This window comes from Cavia porcellus, unplaced genomic scaffold (genome assembly GCF_034190915.1).
Source record: "Cavia porcellus strain 051 isolate PalLab524CR breed Dunkin Hartley unplaced genomic scaffold, mCavPor4.1 scaffold_26, whole genome shotgun sequence".
NCBI lineage: Eukaryota > Metazoa > Chordata > Mammalia > Rodentia > Caviidae > Cavia > Cavia porcellus.
The window spans coordinates 26292705-26312529 of NW_026947509.1; the positions used below are offsets into that span (position 1 = coordinate 26292705).

Consider the following 19825-nt stretch of genomic DNA (forward strand, 5'->3'; position numbering starts at 1 on the left):
GAGACAAAATACCTGAAGCCCAAGTTGGGAAAGGAAAGGTTTATTTCTTACAGTTTTTGGAGGTTTCAGTCTACACTCAGTTGGCTCCCAGGAAGGCGGGCATGGCTGGTCCATAGTTCACAGCGGGGGCAAACAACAAAACAGGAACCAGCAAAGAGCAAGACACCTTCTTCCTGCCATTACATCACATCCTGGCTCCACCCCTATGTGGGTGGAGCACTGACACCATCAATCCAAGCACTAGACAATGAACCAATCATAAATGCACAATGCAAACTCATGAGGCCTGGGAGACACAGACATAAACCATGACAGATAGAATATTAAAAGCTGTTAGAGAAAAGAAAGAAATCACTCATAAAGGAAAGTCCATCAAAATCATAGTAGATTTCTCAACACAAACCCTCAAATGAAAGAAAGCTTGGAGTGAATATTTCACGCCCTAAAAGAAAACAACCTCCAGCCCTGATTAACATACGCCCCAACATTATCTTTCAAAATAAGTGGAGAAATGATACTTCCATGACAAAGAACACCTGAGGAAATGTATAATCATCAAACTGGCCCCCCAAAATGTTCTGAAGGACATTCTAGAAAGAGAGAATGAGGACTACAATGCCAAGTGCCCCAACAGAATGAATCCACCAGGCAAGTCAAGTAATTAAAAGTGGAGGGTGTAAGAAAGCCAAGAACAGAAAAAAACTGAACAAGGATAAGTCAGTACATATCAGCTGTAACCATCAAAGTAAATGCTCTCGATTCATAGATCAAGACGCAAGATTCAACAAGAAACACTTTTATCGCAAAAAGAAATTCACAGACTGAAAGTCAAAGGATGAAAAAACAATACTCTATGTGATAGGAACCTAGAAAAAAGCAGGAGTAGCTGCTATTTTTATTTGCAGACAAAGAAGATTTCAAGCCAACACTGCCTAAGAGAGACAATTATATCCTTGTGAAGGGAACAAGAGGAAGAAATAATAATCATATATGCACCAAGTACCAGCGCACCCAACTATAGAAAACAAACATTTACAGACATTAAAAATCAAATAAACACTGATAAATTTTAAGGAGAATAATCAATACACCACTGTCACAATAGACAGATCAACCAGAGACCCCCCCCCAAAAAAAATCAACGAAGAAATATCAAAACTAAATAAAACTTCTGAACAAATACACTTAGGAGAAGTCTACAGTGTTCCACTGAACATCAGAATACATATTCTTCTCAGCTGTGCATGGAATATTCTCCAAAATAGACCACATACTAGCTCATAGAACATGCTTAAGTAAATGCAAAGGAATTAAACTTATGGTGCAAATTAAAACAACACTGAGAGTTTGTCTCATTCCCAAAAGAATGACTGTTATCAAGAAATCAACCTATAAAAATATTGCGGAGTGAGGGCGGCTGTGGGAGAAAAGGAACCCTTCTTCACTGTTGGTGGGAGTGTAGACTAGTGGCAACCACTGTGGAAGTCAGTGTGGAGATTCCTCAAAAACTAGGACTAGAGGTTCCATTTGACCCAGTCATTCCCCTCTTCTGTATGTTTCCAAAAGAATTAAAAGCATCACACCACAACAATATATACATGTCCATCCTTATAGTGGTACAGTTTGTAACAGCTAAATCTTGGAAACAGCCCAAATGCCCAACTGGTGAATGGCTAAGGATTTGTGGTTTTCTTATACAATGGAGTACTACTCAGTCATAAAGGACAAACTTTCTAGCTACGTGAATGCGTTTGAGACTATACTCTTAAGTGACACAAATGGGACACACATATTTAAATACCACACTGTTTCTCCAGTGAGAGAAATTGAAAGTGGAAATAATGATCAAAATGTGTACTAGTTATTGGGAAATGGGGACAAAATGTTCAAATGAGAATGGGAACTGGAGGAAGAGAGAAAGGATAAGAAAAAAAAATGGAATCAAAGCTTATGTAAATGAGGGGAAAGGGGGCTGAAGGGAGGGGAGGGAAATGGTAAAAAAGAATCAAGATATATCAATTATAGGTACAAATTCCCTACGATAAATATTATTATGTGTAACTAAAATGCATCAATAAAAAAATACACTCAAGGGCAGAAGAATTTTAAGGTTTCTGTATCTTTTAACAAAACGTGCCCTGTTAAATTTGAGCTATGAATGTAGGAATCCACACAGCACTGGTCTCAGGGGAGAAAAATAGGCAATCACTGAATCTACAAAGGTTATAGAGAGACTGTTAGGTATCACCTAGGATAATACTTGCTCACAGAAGGGAAGAAATCACTCATCTGAGACGGCTAACAATGCCTTCAGCTGCTAGAGAAAGACCAGGAAGGGAGAGCAATTTGTGCAAAAGAAAACGAAAGAAGCTGAAGGAAACTCACAAAGGGACCTTCTCCTCTGTAGTCAGGCTAAACACCACCTTTCCCAGGACCACAGCACCACTGTTCACACCAGGCTGCAACGTGCTCAGGGGCTTGAGCTGCAGGGTCACCTTCTGTCCCGAGGCTGACTGATAGCGCCCATCACCACAAGGGCCAAGATGGGATGGACGCAAGCTTCCTAGCATGCTCTGCAGTTTTTTGGCCTTCATCTTTCCCTATGAAGGGAGGGTAAACAGGTAAACGGGCTGGAAAACATACTGTCCTTGAGAGTCGAACCCGTTTCTGAGTCACCACCATCTAAGCTTAATCTTTTCTTATTTTATTGCCCCACAACAGAAGTAAAGAGTAGGCCTCTCCCCTGCCAAGTCTTTACCTTGCTCTCCAGGAGGCTGGTTAATTTACTGAGGAATTCCAACAGCTGCTGCTCTCGGTGCTGGGGCTCTGGCCAAGCAGGGTCCAGGGCTCCCGACCGAGCGAAGCCCTCCAGGGCTTCCCCATAATTCTCTTCATATTTATGTAGCTGTGAAAAAAGTTATTCAAAACCTCCCAATTGTAAGTATATCCCAATACACTATGCCACAATCGGATAAGAACCCAGAGAAATGGATTAATGCCTTTCCCAAGTCTTTTCTTCTTCTATCACAAATGTCCTTCTTCCTGGCCAAGACGGTGACAAGATGGAAGTAATTTCCAAATTTCAAAATAGTTAAGTTGCAGATATTAGGTTACTCTGTTTTGGTATTTGCACTTAATACTCCACAAGACTTCTAAGCCATCTCTTCCTTCTCTATGTACTCCCCTCATCCCCTTCTACTTTCCCTCTAATTACTCCATCAGCAACTAAAGTCAAATTGAACTACATCTTCTTAGAAATAATCTGACTTTCCTCTGAGTTCCTACTCAAACTTTGTCCCTTATACACTCAGTTATCCTCACAGGATAAGACCCAGATGTGTTTATTTGACCTGCAGATGACTATGCCTTACTGGTCTTACCGTTGCCCTGTTCAGATGAAGGTCAGGATTGCTGGAAGCTTTCCTGTCCACCTTCTCCTGGAATGAGAAAGAAAGATCTTCAGTGGATCCTGCTTCAGTATTAAGGACGAACATGCCCAACATGAGCTAGACTTCCTCTCGCTAGAAAAACCTGAGTTTCTGCCTTGTGAAAATGCTACCTACACTAACACTGTTTTATAATAACCACAAACAAGTCCAATATTACTGAGCCTCTGAAGCCTCAGGGATGTAAAGTTGTTTGTACATGTAAAACTAAAATAAGGTAACAATTAATCCATGCAGTATTATAAAGAAGGATAAGGAGAAATATGTGAAAGTATTTTAACACATTTTGTCAAGTAATGATATGCTGCTATGAATAAATGAAGAATGCCTAGGACAGAAATAGTGTCAATTCAAAGCATTTTCTCCACTCGTAAGTGTACCTCCAGACCCACGCAGAATCATGTTTCTATAGCTAAGTCCCCTAAAAACATGCATGAAGTCAAGTTCTGATTTTCTAGAACAGATGCCCAGACATCAAAGGACAGTGCAGTGAAGAAATTGCTGTGTTCACTCTTAAAATTACCACATTGCAAAAGCACAGACAATACAAATCAAAACTGTTTAAATTATTGGTTCACATATATTTAAAAATGGAGATTTGGGTGAATATATTAAGAGCTAACAACAACTATCTAAGAGAACCCCAGTAAAAAATATGAAAGTGTATTCTGTGAGTTCTTTGAAATATAAATATTCACAAAATTAATTAGAGTAAAATACAGTTCCCCTGTCTAAAAGTTCTGATCAGAAAAAAAGAGTCCTTGAACTGCAAACATGACTACACAGTAGCTGCTTTCTTTATTGTACCACATGGAGAAAAATAAGTAAAGGTTTAATTTAAAAACCAATTCTCAAAACAAACAAACAAACAAAAAACAATTCTCTTTATCAAAAGAAGCATGAAAGCAAAAGAAAGATGAAGTTGAGGGATAAATAAAAAGCACTTAGAAGGCCAATGTGAAATGCCTAATAACAGGTAATCGGGCACTCAGAGCCTGAAGGAGACCCCACTCAAGTGACTATGACACAAAAATGGCCAGAAAACTTAGCAAAACGTGAGCTCTGGTGAATTAATTCCAGGAATGATGTGGAACAGACTCTGCACTGTTTTCTCCTTTTACCTGTGGGCAATCAAGAGCTGTACATAACTGGGGTAGTGCTTACTTATGCTCAAGTGTCAGACTTTTCATTTCACTTTAAAATGAATGCATACAAATATTAATAAGCATTATTTTAACAGGCTTTTTTCCTCCACTACAAAAGATGGATATTGCCCGGCAAGGAGGTGCATGCCTATAATCCAGCATTTCAGAGGCAGAGGCAGGAGAAACACAAATTCAAGCTAGATTGACTACATATCAAGACTCTAGTCTCAAACAAAACAAAGCAGAAGATGAACGTGTTGAGATGGGTCCTGTGGCTTAGTTACACACGCCTATAACAATCCTGCACAGTTCAAGGAGTTATTTGGCACCAAAATATCACTGTAAGAACTGTGATTCTTAATATTCAAGTTATAAGAAGAAGAAAGCCACCTCTACAGACATAACTTTACAAAATCACACACACACTGTGTCAGCAAAAGCAAAGGTAAAGAACCACAAGGAAGACTACGATGGTCTTGCTTCTGTTTCTGCCTTCTTTTCATCTGGCCTGCATGACCGTAAGTACTCACTGCTCGGGCATAGGCACTGAGGGCTTGCTGGGAGATCTTAGGGTTCTGGCCAGTATTGAAGTAAAGAGAAAGGTATGCATTCCCCAAGATATCTGAAAGAGACACAGTGGTGGATTATTTCAGAGCCCATGGCTAAGATCTGACCTATTCTAGTCACCATTCAAAAAGTCTACCTGAAAGGTCCCACTTCTGTGGGAAGGTCCCAAGGATGACATTATATCAAAAATGAACTAGGACAGAGATAAATACGGCCACCCACCCACTCAAGTCAAACTGAAACAACCTTACAAAAGGTCAGCTTTGATAGAAACATGCATCTCCTCTCTCAGATCAAGAGATCCAAAAATTCCAAGGACAGGGGCTCATCAAAATACCTCTTGAGCGTCTTTAAAACAAATATCCTAGCTTCACTTTCAGTCAACTCAGTAGATGGGCGCTAGATGACTACAGTAGGAACAAACTACTTTAGAAACGTGTTAGCAATCTCCTGCGAGCACTCACACCAGGAGCGGCCGTCAAGGACATCCATCTGCACAGCTAGCTTAGCTTGTCGGACACTGTCCATGACATGGCGAGAATGTTCTTCTCCATTGTCGGTCTGCAGCTGGCGAAGCACCATTGACAGGTTTTGTAGAGAGACTTTGTTCTTGCACTGCAAATGGAAAAGGCACATTCTCAACCTTCTTGCTTCTACTTCCCCTTTTCAGATCTACTCTGACCTCAACCTTCTCCCAAATTGAATTTTTGGTGTTAGTTTTTGCTGCCACCTGCTGCTCCAATTCACATATGCCAGGATCAGCTTGATTGCTCATTTTTTTTTCCACTTCTGATTGACCTCTGAACCTAATCCCATCACCATTTTTCCTTTTTCAGTGCCCTATCCTTAATCCCTCACCACTCTTCCTCTTCTGATTCTGTTCTCCTAATTCAAGCTGTTCTGATTGGTATTCTCGCCCTAGTGAATTCAGAGAACCAAAGGGATTTCACCCTTCCTGCCTGTTTTTCAAGGGGGTGGAGGGCGGCTCACATGGGTGAGGGCTCCTGAGAAGCAGGTGTGGGCGGCTGCAACATCCCCTTTCTTCCAGTAGACCTCACCCAGCTGGTTCCAAGCTTCCACCAGCTCAGGCTCCAGCTTCACAGCTTTTGACAGAAGCGCCTCTGCCTTCGGGCTGTACTCAGGAGTCACGTTCAGTGCCTTCCCTGTTAGCATTAGAGTCTGTGCCTTGCTCTGGGCAGAACCTAGGAAAACAGGAAAAAGGGAAAGGGAAATGGAAAAGCCCAAGCACTGAAAGAACAAGGCATCTTCTCTCTAGAAACTGCCCCATTCCAGCTCTAGGAAGGAAAAGAATTGAATAAAATCTTTACAAACATACTATTTATACATTCCCATTATGTTGAGAATACCATGTTAAATAATTGAGTAATAAGGAAAGCATTGTTTGTGCCCTGGAGAGGTTTACAACCTGGTAAAGACAAGGCATACACAGAAAATTAAAACAATAACGAAAAGATTACAGCACGCATATGATAAATGGGTAAGAAGTCAAGGAAAAAACCCCACTAAAATCTCCAAGTTAGAAACTGATATAAACGCAGAAGCAGAAATTCACGTGGCACATTCGTGGGAAACCGAGTGGTCCAATCTGAATGAAACGAAACGTTCCTCAATAAACAAGTAGTCAGAGATGAGGTCAAACAGACAATAGGGACAGAAAGGTAGACCAGAGGTATGATTGAATGCAGGAAGTAATGACTTAGAAAGGTAACCATAACCACAGAAAACTGAACTGGAAGTAAAAAGGCAGAAAGATCAGTTAAGAAGATCACCCCAACACGTCAAACAACAAGAACGCTCCTTTTATTTCATATTTCTATGATCAAATTTTAGGAAAAGGTTAAAGAATAAAAGGTTTTCCAGGCATGGTAGTGCACACCTGTAATACCAGCATTCAGGAGGCTGAGGCAGGAGGACCACTGTGAGTTCAAGGCCAGCCTGGGCTACAAAATGAGTTCAAGGCCAGCCTGAACTGTGTAACAAAACTCTGTCTTGAAAAAAAAAAGAATGAAAGGGTCTATCCTATACAAGGGCTTAAAAGAGATATCAGTCTACAGCAGCCATAAACACGATACCAAAAGGTCTAAAGAGAGACAGCAGGGGTTACACACTTTCAGGGCTCACACCCAATACTTCCTCCATCTGCTGGACGGTCTTCTCCATCTCCTCCCGTACATCCTGCTGTTTCCGTGCAGCATCCTCAACACTGTGTGTCTCGAAATAGCAGTCTCGAAATGAATAGAGCTGGTCCACCAGTTCCTAGAACGCAGAAGAATGATATCATTAATAGGAGAGAGGCCATTCCACAAGGAAATCTGCAGCTGACTAGTCATACCAGCTCTGGACCAAGAAATATTAATCTGCTTACTTCACCTGGGAATGGGACAATAGGAAGGTGGCCAGTTCTATCTAAACGTCACAGATCACAAGGACAGTAGCTAGCATCCCAGGCCCACCTGGTCCCACGTTGTCCCATGCTGGTTTCTGCACTATGATGACATTCTGACGCCCAGCTCTTGCAGAGTTTCCAATATGACTAAGCAGTTCTCATGCCATAGTCATGAGAAGGGAATTACTTTGCACCCTGAGATAAAGCACAGGTCATTCTATCCAAAGAATAAAACTTTGAAATTTATCCTTAACACTGGACTTCATAAACTCAGGGGAACAGAGCTTGCCAAGCATGAGTGAGGTCCTGGGTCCGCAAAGGCAAAAAAACAAAAAAGATTTCTTAGCCCAAAGAATACAAAAAGACTTGTTAGGCAAAATCCCTGATTTTTCACATGCTATTTAAAAATAAAGTATGAGAATACAACAAAACCTTTTGGATATGATAAACATATGAGGAAAGCATTTTTTTCTACCACAAACAGATCAATTAGAACTTGGTCACTTTGGTACTATTGCAGGATTTTGTTTCTTTAAAACGCTTGCAGGTTTTCTCGGCTCCCACCAAAGTCATCTTTACTCTGCCTGCACTTTTCACAAGTAAAAGTTCTCCTTCCTCTTTTAAATGCCTGAGTTTTCCTGTGATAACAAGCAAGTTTGTTGTCTTGTTTTTTGCTATCTATTCATTCTCTCCTGAAACCAAATAGGAGCAAATTCAACCACCCTCATGGGACACCCTGATTCATTCACAAGTCTTCCTTCCACCATGACCATCGCAGGCTAAACCAGCTTCATCATTTGCTTGGACAGTTTCTTAACCGATCATCTTGCTTCCGCGCTCCCATTTACTTCACTATAGTCAGAGTGAGCTGATAAAAACACAAATACCACAGATGCTCACATAGTTTCCAACTGCAGATAAAACAAAATTCACTTCCTTTCCATGGTGTACGGACTCTAAGAGCTGACCTGATGCAAACTTCAGTTTACCACATGGAAGCTGCACCTGCTGCCTTCAGTTCCTCAAGCCTGTCAAGCTCATTTCCAAACCGAGGCCTCTAAAGAGGCAGACACTGTGCCTGACCTCTTTTCCCAAACATCTATGTGCCCCATTCTTTATCATTATTGAGATCTCAGCTCAAATACCAACTTCTCAGAGGCTCTTCCTAACTACCCAAAACAAAGTGATACTTTCAACTCTCTTCAGCCATTAAATCACACCATTTTTCTTCATAGTACCAATCATTTGAAGTTATACGGACTTTTCGTTAACTGTCTCTTGCCTGTGTCTACCACTGGAAGATAAATTCCATGACAAAGGGACCTTTATTCATTTTGTTCAGAGCTACACCTGAACACAGTACAGAGCCTGGAACATGACAGGCTCTCATTACATTTAATGACTGAATTAATGTACTATCCCTGTCTCTAACAAAATATAGATGTGCTTATACTTAATTTAAAATCCTATCAGGGGAGGACGAAAAATCATACAACCTCTCTAGGACCTTGAAAACAATAACTTGGTGAAGAAAAAAAGAGATCTCCAGGAATTGGGAGGGAGCTGACAGGAAAACTAGAAACTACAGAAAAGTAGGACAAATGGAGCACAATAAAGAGAAAGGAAAAAAGGAGGAGGAGTAGGAAGAAGAAAGAAGAAAAAGAAAAAAAGCACTCGGAAAGAGAGAGAGGAAAAAAAGCTCCCAGAAAGGAGCCTGTCAAAACTAACGCTAGAGAAATAAACTCTACAGAGGGTCCGAAGCTCCAGGAAGAAACAACACTGGCAGCACTGGCCCCAAGAGAGTCCACAGCTATCGGAAACTAAAAAAACAGTAGGGTTTTACCTGAAAGTGACACCTTTGCCTGGCAGGCTAGAATTGAAGAAAAAAAATCAGTACACCACTCACCAGATCTGAGTGTGTTTACTCAGGAACCATCTGGGGAAGGAACTCATATTAGGACTGAGCTACAGAAAAACCAGTGACTGGGTGGGGTCTGTGCAAGAGACAGCTGAAGAGAGGACTGGGCTAGACATAGGTCCCTCTGAGAAGTTTAAACTCAAGCTGGAAATACGTAAGGGCTCTGCCCTTGAATAGAGAGCCAGGCCAGTCATGTGTGGTTTTCAGAGGGCACTGGGTCTCAAATGCTGACATTAAATCCAACAAGCTCCTTGATGCCGCTACCCCACCACCTACTTCCATCGCAGACGCAGAGGTCTATTTGTTTTCCCCATTTGCCACGTGGGCCTAGATACACCCCAGCTGGATGGCAGGCATGAACAGCGAGGTCTCTAAGAAGGGGTGGAGGGTGCCTTACAAACCCACAGGCTGGAAAGCTAGATGGGGAAAGCTGGGACGTGGGGTGCACGGTGGAACCTGGAAACCGGCAGTGGCTGGAGTGAGTATAGCCCTAGGGAAGATACCACTGACCAATCACACACAGCAGAAAGCAGCATTCACACACAAAAAACTACGAATGTTGAAATGAAAGAGGCCTTGGTAGTGACTCACGATCTCACAGTAACTGTATGGCGGATCCCACAGGTACCTTCCAAATTCTTGTGCATAGCAAACAAAGAATTGCACAGCGTATACCCAGTGTTAAAAGAACACTTAACTGAAAAGTCCCAAACAGAAGATTTGAGCCAGGACAGACAGCAGAAAGGGCCCAAAGAAGGTCATGTGTACTTTGGTCTGGAGTCACACAGGAATGGTCCTAGGGTGGCACCCAAGCTCAAATGGGCAGGGTGAGACATTAAGGAGGAATGGCCCTAGGGTGCTGCTCAAATTCAAGTGGGTGGAGGAGAATGGTCTCCTCAGGCACAGTGTTCTATCTGAACTACCTTCCCCACTGCTGGTGGATTTTCACTACTGCAAACCCTGGAAAAAACCACTAATTCAAAAATGCAAAGGAATTCTCTTTGAATATACTTATTTTTTCCTTCTTGATTTTTTGAGGTATGGGGGTTGTGTTTATTTTCTTTCTTTTTTTCTATTTGTTCTTTTGTAATTTTACCTAATTCTGTTAAGTTTCTTTTTTATTCCTTATAAGTTTTTTTTTTTTTTTTGAGACAAGGGTCTCACTACATGGGGCAGGCTGGCATTGAGCTCATTTATATCACCCAGGCTGCCCTCAAACTCATGTGATCCTTCTGCCTCAGCCTTTCAAGCGCTGAATTACAGGGGTGTACTGCCACACCTGGTTTCTTAATAAGATCTTTTACCTCACTTTTCTCTCTTCTTCTCATCTTTACTTTTCAAATTTTACTCTTTTCATTTTCCCCTTCCCCATCTGTTCCAGGTTTACCAGTATTAAAATTAAACTTCATAAATCTTTAAATATTTAGTTGATATTATGCTGTTATTGTTGAATGTTTCTATTGTTAATGGTGGTATAACAGTTCCATTTAGAAGGTATTTACTGTATGTCAATATTTGGTTTATCTTTAGGTCTATAATTACAGATTTCTACTGTTAAATGTGTGGTACACTGGTAACTTATTGGTTTTTATGGTATGTCAACATCCAATTTGTCTCTATTATTGTGCTGATTTTGTTGCAACTGCAAGGCTGGCATGGTTGTTGCTATTAATTGATGTTTACTATATGCCAATATCTGGTTTGCCTCTGTCATCAACTATACTGTGTTTCATTTCTGGAGAACCAGGTGTTGGGACAATTACACTGCACTGCATCCTCCCCAAATTAATAGGGAGGGTCAGGTCTTGGAACAGAGGCAAAGAGACAGCCACACCCACGCGCATCAATGCACAGCAGACACTAGCTAAAGACATACTAGTAACGAAGTCATTTCCCCCATAATCTTCTGAAACCTCAGCATACACACACATTAAAAGAAAAGAAAAATGAGAACACAAGCCAACATATGCCTCCCAAAATTCCCAACTCATCCAAAGCTGACTCAAGAGGTATCAATGGTAAGAAAATCATAAGCCTAGCAGCTGAGTTACACAGAATAATCAATCAGGAGATGTAAGGCAGGTCATAAGGGGTTCTGCAAGATCAAACATGATATAACAAAATGATCATGAGTTTATAGAAGATACTAATAAAAAGCTGGCTGAGGTAAGCAAAATGATACAAAACAGGAATGACGAATTTAGTGAAGAATTAAGGAGTCCATAATAGTAACAATCGGAATTAACCAACCATACCTAGCCTTCCTACACATTTGCACCCACGCCTTCTTCAAAGCAATACTCTTTATATGCTCAGGTTCAATTATCCACAGCCTAAATGATGAACAAGACAGAAAATGTATCAGGAAAAAAAAATCCAAGAAAGCCAGGTGTGGTGGTGTATTCCTGTAATCCCAGCATTTGAGAGGCTGAGGCAGGCGGATTATGGCAGGTTGGAGACCAGCCTGGGCTACAAAGTGAGCCCAAGGCCAGCCTGAACTGCACAGTGAGACCCTGTCTCAAAAAGACCAAAAAAAAAAAAAAAAAAAAAAATTCAAGAGATTAAAAAAAATTCTATGAAATATGGGCAGCAGAAGTGGCTGATGTGAGGCAGTATGAGAATTATAGATAGGGCTGAGGCAGGTGACCATACACTCAGAGATATTTTAGAAACAACAGCACATAGAAAATGGATTTGACAGCTACTAAATGACACAAAAATAACTAAGATTAATTCAATTAATGACAAATCAGAAGACAGCACAAACAGCATAAAAAACTATTTACAAAAACAATATCAGAAAACTTTCCAAATTTGGGAAAAGAATTTAACATAGAGATAAGTAAAGCATTCAGATCCCAAATAGCACCATCAGAAAAGAGCTCCACAACACATCATGGTCAAAATTCCAAAATTCAAACAATACAAAAATCTTAAAAGCCATTGGAAAAAAGCAGCAAATCACTTATAAATAAACTCTCTAGAATTACAACAGAACTCTCAACACAAACCTTAAGAAACCAAATGAGACTGGAGCGTTCCAAACCCTAACAGAAAACAACTTCTAACCCAGAGTGATACATCTTGCAAAACAATTTTTCAAATTGATGGAGAAACAAGGCTTATGACAAAGAGCACCTTAAGAAATTCATCAGCACTATCCCAGCACCCCAAAAAATTTCTCAAGGATATCTTAGAAACAATGAAGCCACAGTGCCAAAACATCTAGGAATGAAAACACCAAGCAGTGTAAGTAGCTAAGCAGAAGGGGGCAAAACAAGGAATCAGCAACAGGAAAACAAGGCAACGCCAGGAATAAGTCAGTATCTTTCAGTAGTAATTCTCAATGTGAATGGCACCAAATCCCCAATCAAAAGACAGATCGTCAGTTTGGTTCAAAACACAAAACCCAGACCGGACCGGGCATGGTGGCACACCCCTGCAACCCCAGGACTTGGGAGGCTGAGACAGGAGATTCCCTCAAGTTCAGGCTAACCTAGGCTACAAAGTGAGTTTAAGGCCAGCCTGAACTACATGGTGAAACCCTGTCTCCAAAAAGACAACAAACAAACAAACAAACAACCAACAACAACAACAAAAAAAAAAACCACCACAAAACCCAGCCAGATGCTATGTTGCACATCTGTAATTCCAGCACTTAGAAGCCTGAGGCAGGAGGATTGTCATGAGTTCAAAGCCAGGCCAGGTTACATAACGAGGTCAAGGCCAGACTGAGTTGTCTTAAAAAAAAGAAAACCACACAAATGCCAACAAATGCTATATATAAGAAACACATTTAATCCAAAAAGACATTCATAGATTAAAACCCAAAGGATGAAAGGATAGAAAACAAGTCTAGACAGGAGCTTGAAAACAAGCAGGAATAGCTATCCTAATTTTGGACTTTAAGTCAAAATTTATCAGAAGAGGCAAAGAAGATTACTACATAATTAAGGGAATAATTCAACAGAAAGAGGAAGCAATTACAAATATATATATATATATATATATATATATATATATGTATGCACTGAACACCAGCACACCTAAACTCAAAACAAACATGGAAATAAGAGGACAGATAAACATCAACACAATTAGAGTGGAGGAGGGCTTAATAACGCACTATCACAATAGGTCAACTAGACAAAATATCAACAAAGACTTGTCACAAATGAACCACATCTCTGAATAAATGGACTTAGTGTTCCATCTAACAGGAGAATATACATTCTTCTCAGTAGCACACAGAACACTATCCAAAATAGACAACATACTTAACGCATGCTTAAACACACATGCTTAAACAAATACAAAAGAATCAAATTAGCCCATTCATATTATCATATCGTGGCACAATAAAACTGGAAATTAATGGCAAAAATCACCCACAGGATTATGTGAACACATGGAAAGTAAATAATACACTCCTGAATAATCAATGAGTCATAGAAGAAATAAAGGAAGAAATTCATTCCCAGAATAAAATAATAATGACAGAGCAACATAACAGAACCTATGGGATTCTACGAAAGCAGTCTTGAGAGGGAAGTTTAGAGTTGGGTATGTCCACATCAAAAAGTGTGAGCCCAAATAACGTAATGATGCAATCCAATGTTCTAGAAAAACAAGAGCAACTCAAATCCAAAGCTCTTACAAATAAGGAAATTATAAAGATCAGAGGGAAAAAATTAAATGAAATTGAGACTAAAAACATAATATAATGAATCAAAGAACTTGTTCTGCAAAGTAAAATAAATCTTTAGCCAATCTTATTTTTAAAAAAGGGAAATGAAAGGACCAAATCAATGCAGCTACAAAAGAAAAAAGCACATTCTAGCACTTAGGAGGCTGAGCCAGAGGATCACCGTGAGTTCAACACCAACCCCAGCTACACAGCAAGACAGAGGACTAATTTCTGGAAAAAGTAAAGACCCCAAAAAACTAGCACCCACCCCAAAGACCCATTCAAAAAATGAGCCACTGAAGTGAACAGACACTTCTCATAAGAAATACAAATATTCAATAAACACATGAAAGAATGTTTAACATCTCTAGCCATTAGAGATATGCAAAATAAAGTACTGAGATTCCATTTTACTCCAGAAAGAATAGCTATCATCAAAGTTCTGCTGTCTTAAAGCAACTTTCATTAAGATCTTGAGTCTGAAAGGCTTTGAAATTAATATAAATACATGTTTGGTTTTTAAAAATTATTTTATTTTAAAGAGAATAAAACCAAGCAAAATAAAATAGAAAAAGACCAATCAAAACAAACCAGTGTAAGTTACACAGGACTTCAAAACAATAGGAAATCAACAATGGTTACCATAATGCTCTTGTTGTCTTCAAAATAGCTGCAGACACCTTCAGACATAGTAAAAATCAAACAAAACAGAATAGAACCAATAAAAATAAAACAATGAATGCAAAAAAGGACTTCAAAACAAGATAAGAGTAAATCCAAAATGCCTACCACAATTATTTCTCACTATTTTTGAAATAGCTGCTTATGCCATCAAACATGACAAAATCAAACAAAACGAAACAGAATAAAATCCAACCCAACCCAACAAAACAATGAAATGATACAGGACTTCAAAACAAGAGAACAGAGAATTAACAATGGCCGCCACCTTGAGAAGGATATCCCCCATAGATGCCACACCTCATACTGTGATCCTTGTCATGTTCTATGCTTATCGCCCTAGTAACCATGTACCTGGAGCACCAACCACATTGTTATAAATCAACTGAGGCATCACCATACTGTTCTGTATGCGTCATCACCTTAGTAACCTGTTTGCTGTGTCAACTTTTGTTCCCCTTGTAAGAGACAAATGATGCTGTGTCAACCATGTTCCTTTTGAGACAAATGTTCCTGAAATTGGCAGACGAAGGGCTATGAATTGGCTAACCACCCACTGTGAAATGCATTCTGATCTCAAGCAAAAGGGAACAAAGGCCCACCTTGTTTCTGTTTCTCATCGCTATGTACTTAATGTTCAATGAGCTAATCATAAATGGACTATAAAAATCAGTCAAAATTCTAACTCAGTTGCACAGCTTTGCAAATTCCATCTGCACTGTGTCGCTGGGCCAGCTAAAATAACAGCATTTCTTTTTAAAATGACGTCATCTTGCCCCATTTTTCATCTTGGGGGGCCTTTTGGGGGGGGGAGATTTACAACAATCCTCTGCATAGCAGATCAGACCACCAACCCTAGACCTGCAAAGTAGTGAAACACCAAACACAAGCATCAAATTGCATTCTCCTCAATAGCTATCATCAATATCATCCTCAATAGCCTGTGTTTCTCCAGGTCAGCTGGTCACTTTGTGGGGTGGGGGTTGGCTCCTCTTGTTTCCCAGCCCACGTACTGTAAAGGGGCTGGTGTCTGGCTGTCTCCCCAGAGGCCCGCACATGGCGCTGATTTGCAGGGAGCACTTGCTTCTTGGTGACTTCTTCACAAATACATGTTTTAATCTATTCTGCTCTTCCTATTTATTTCTTCTTTTGTTTTGCTGTATGTTTGGAGGACATTTCTTAATTAGGTAAGTATGCCCATTCTCTTCCCATCCCACTGCCTCACAAAACAGGACTCAGGTACCTGAGATTTAGATGCTATTCCAAACTGAGCTATACTCCTCCCACTAAGACTGGAATTCCCAAACACAAGACTGAAGCCTCTGATTTGTTGGATGGAAAGCTGAAGCTTTGCAAATTCTCTCCTTAGGAAGCTGCAGCTTAATTTAGGAAGTAGATTCCCACTGCTCAATAAGAAAGACATTAGCTTTTTGGGTTAAAAAAATTTAAATTTGTAATTATCAAACTCATTGCCAACCCCCAAGATATCTGCTATTTCTGCAAAATTCCAGTTTCTGTCTAAGCCTATCCCTCTACAATTCTGACTCACATGGATCCTAAATTTCTGAGTGCTAAATACTAACCCTTAACATTCACTCTTCGCAAGCTAAGGACCTTTTCTACAACCAAGTCCATCTCATTTCTGGAACTAGTAGAAATGGATAAAATCACAGGTCATAGTTACTAGGAAAGATAGGCCTCTGATCGTACAAATGGAGTGCTTCAGTCCCACTCAGTCTAGGGCTAGATAAAAGAAATAAATTTTATTACCACCTTTCTCACATACTGTATAGACAGGCAGAATTTTTAACATGAACCCAAAGGTTGTCAGTATCTCTGAAAATAATTCTTCCCCCTTTAGCTTATTTACATTGTGATAATGCCATACAGAGAATTTTAAATGTAATTATTAAAGAAATATTCAAAAGAAAAAATAATAAATGCTGCTGACACTAGGGAAAAGGAGATACTTCTACATAGCCAGTGGTAATGTAAATTATTATAAACCGCTATGGAAATCAGTTTGGAGTGTCCTCAAAAAACTAAAAATAGAAATTCCATTCAGCCCAGGTATTCCCCTTTTAGCTTCCCAAAAGTGTTCAAAGACACTGTATTATAAAGATACATGCATATGCATGTTTACAGCAGCACAAATCATAATAGCTAAATCTTAGAAGCAACCTGTATGTCCATCAACAGATGAATGTATAAAGAAAATACATTATTTATACAACATAGAGTGTAACTCTAAGGGGTGATGCATGAGTCATTTGTAGGAAATAGATGCATTTTGAGATCACAACACTAAATTGTAGGGAATGACACAAGGCAGAGACCAGCCAAGACCACTAGGATTGTGTAAAGCCAAAATACCATGGAATTTACTGTGCTTGAGTGCAGGCAGGCAGAGGGTGAAGAGGCTGTTTGCAGGGAGCAGAGAGTACTGGGGATTTCTTTTTAATAGGGTTTGAGAGAAGGAAAGGGAGATTAGGCAAGAAGATCTTAGTAAACTTCAGTGGTCAAGTTCTCTGGCTGTTTTGTGCCTCAGTAGGTAAAGTCTGTGAGGTATCTGAGAGACTGCTTGGGTGTCTTTAGACATCCAGGTGCTTGCAAGAGTCCATGTTCCATCTTATCTCTTTTAAGACAGTTGTTAAGGGCAGCCCCAGTGCTGTAAGAACAATGCCTCTGTTGGCAGACCAGTTGGGTTCTGGGAGAATCATGTCCAAATTAAGTCTTACATAAACGAAATAAATCAGACACACAAAGCTTAAATATCACAAGCTGTCTCTTATATGAGAAACCCAAAGTATAAATAAATTAGAAAAATAAAATATAACAGGAAAGAGGGAGCTGGATCTTTTGCAAATGCAGAGGGGACTGAGAAATGGAGGACAGAAGGCAGAAAGGGGACATAAAAAAAACTAAGAAGTGCTATGTATATGTACAAATTGTCCATGATGAATGTAATTATTGTATACTGCAAATATTTTAAAGTAAAAATAAAAATTAAAAAAAAAACAAATATAATATTTGAGGCTCCAGGTTCAATCACCAGAACCAGCAAAAAATATTAGTGAAAACTGGGGGAAAAAAATCCTACCAAAAACAGAGACGATGAACTAGCACCTTCTGCAGCTAATTTCTAATTTTATTGTATTATTTCCATAACCCGGTCTGCCAGAGATTCTCATTTTAAAACTTAAAATTCTTTATTTTTAACAAGCACTCCTGATGACTGCAATGAAAATGATCTGTGAAACACTTTGAAGAGTATCCTTGTATATATATATATATATATATATACACTTTCTACACTAAAACATCTTTAATTAAATCGAAGCTTTCGTCCATTCCCATGGTGAGTGACAATAACACTATTCAATCCTTTTTAACTTCTGTACTTCCCTTCTTCACTGCATTCCTGCACTTAATGCACTTATTCCAACACACCCCACGTATCCTCTTGCTAGCCACTTAGACATCCACCATGAAGGTACCCAGGAAGAAACAGTTCTCAGCAAAAATTACAATCAATTTCCTTTTGTTTTGCAAATCAGCAAAGTTGGAAACCAGAAGTTTAAGAGATAGTCAAAATGTTTGGTTTTGGTTGTTAAAGCAAACACACGAGGAAGTTGGGTCAGGCATGTTTGTGCACACCTCAAACACCAGCACTTCGAAGGCTGAGGCAGGCAGATAGCCACGTGTCCAAGGCCAGTCTTGGCTACAGTGACTTTAAGGCCAATGTGAACTACACTGTAAGACCCTGTCTCAAAAAAATCAAATAAATAAATAAAATTAAAATGAAATTGGGTTGTTGTTGGTAGTTGTTTTTGCTGGATTGAATATTTTTCTTTCAAGGCAATACCAATAAATGTAAGTTTTCAAAATTCAACTAAAAATAGCAAAAAGCAAAAAAATTACTCCAAACAACTTCAGGAACAATCATGTTTAGTACATCTTTTCTTTTTTTTTCTGTAGACATACAAACATACACACATAATGTTTGTAACACAGTCTCTAATTTTAGCCAGTCATATACTAGGAAATAAAATGAAGTTAATCTAAGTCACTTAGCAATGTGATAAAATCCACATCCGAATAGTATTATTTTAACCTCAAGAAACGGAAAGGTCACCATGACTTAAACGTTTGTGTTAGACGCAAGTAAAAGCCTGACATGGTGCTAACGCTTAAATTCCAGGCTGTTTTATAACGCGAAGTTTCTAAAGTTTAAGAAAATCTTGGGTCATTAAAAGAAAGGTAAAGAATCAAACAACTAAGTAACTCTTACGTACTAAGTACAATACCAGAAAGAGTCACCTGGGGACGAGGGATCTGGTGGGCTCTCTGCATCAGACCCCAAACTGGGATTATAGTGTCCAAACAAACATCAAAATTGCTAAACCCAAGGGAAGTAAACAAAAAACCTGCGGTGATGGTCAATACTGGGATTGTTGCCAATCTCAGAACAGAAAGGTGTAGGAAAAAAAAGGCCTTTGTGGGGATCAAAACAACACTTGCTAGTAATTCACGCAGATCTGCCATACACGAGTACATGCTATTTATTAGAAAGGAATGGCTTGGCGAGGGATCCCTAAGAGTAGATAATAAAGTTAGCAACAAATCCTATTCCACGCCGGACAGAAAGTACAGTCATATATACATACCAGGTCCCAACGCAAGAGAGTCTAGGACCCTGGGCTGGCCCAGGAAGCTTCCCAGGTTGGGTGCAGCAGCGGCACCCTCCGCAGTTGTTATAGTAACCACGCCGACAGACGCGCCACGGCCGCGCCACGGAATTCGCAGGCACGGTACAAACTGGACTCCCTGCTTCCTGCCCAGTAACAAAAGCATAGTTAGCGTTTAACCTATAACCTCACCTGCAGTTTCTGTAAGACGCGCTTAGCTTCTTCCTCTTCATCAGCCATCATTCCCCCAGCCACTCTTGACTTCTCCGCCCCCAACTTTATAACC

At 39.8% G+C, this 19825-nt stretch overlaps 1 protein-coding gene across 1 annotated transcript in view; it reads right to left on the reverse strand.

Moving 5' to 3' along the window:
* Window positions 1-19825, reverse strand: part of Ttc5 (tetratricopeptide repeat domain 5) — a 31380-nt gene extending 11555 nt beyond the window's left edge. The window contains exons 1-8 of the mRNA XM_005005669.4: window positions 19732-19825; window positions 7288-7435; window positions 6149-6360; window positions 5623-5773; window positions 5122-5213; window positions 3381-3437; window positions 2759-2905; window positions 2386-2600 (exon numbers count right to left, since the gene is read on the reverse strand). Of these exons, the coding sequence (XP_005005726.1) occupies window positions 2386-2600; window positions 2759-2905; window positions 3381-3437; window positions 5122-5213; window positions 5623-5773; window positions 6149-6360; window positions 7288-7435; window positions 19732-19782 (1073 nt within the window). The 5' untranslated portion in view covers window positions 19783-19825. The remainder of the gene's footprint in view (window positions 1-2385; window positions 2601-2758; window positions 2906-3380; window positions 3438-5121; window positions 5214-5622; window positions 5774-6148; window positions 6361-7287; window positions 7436-19731) is intronic.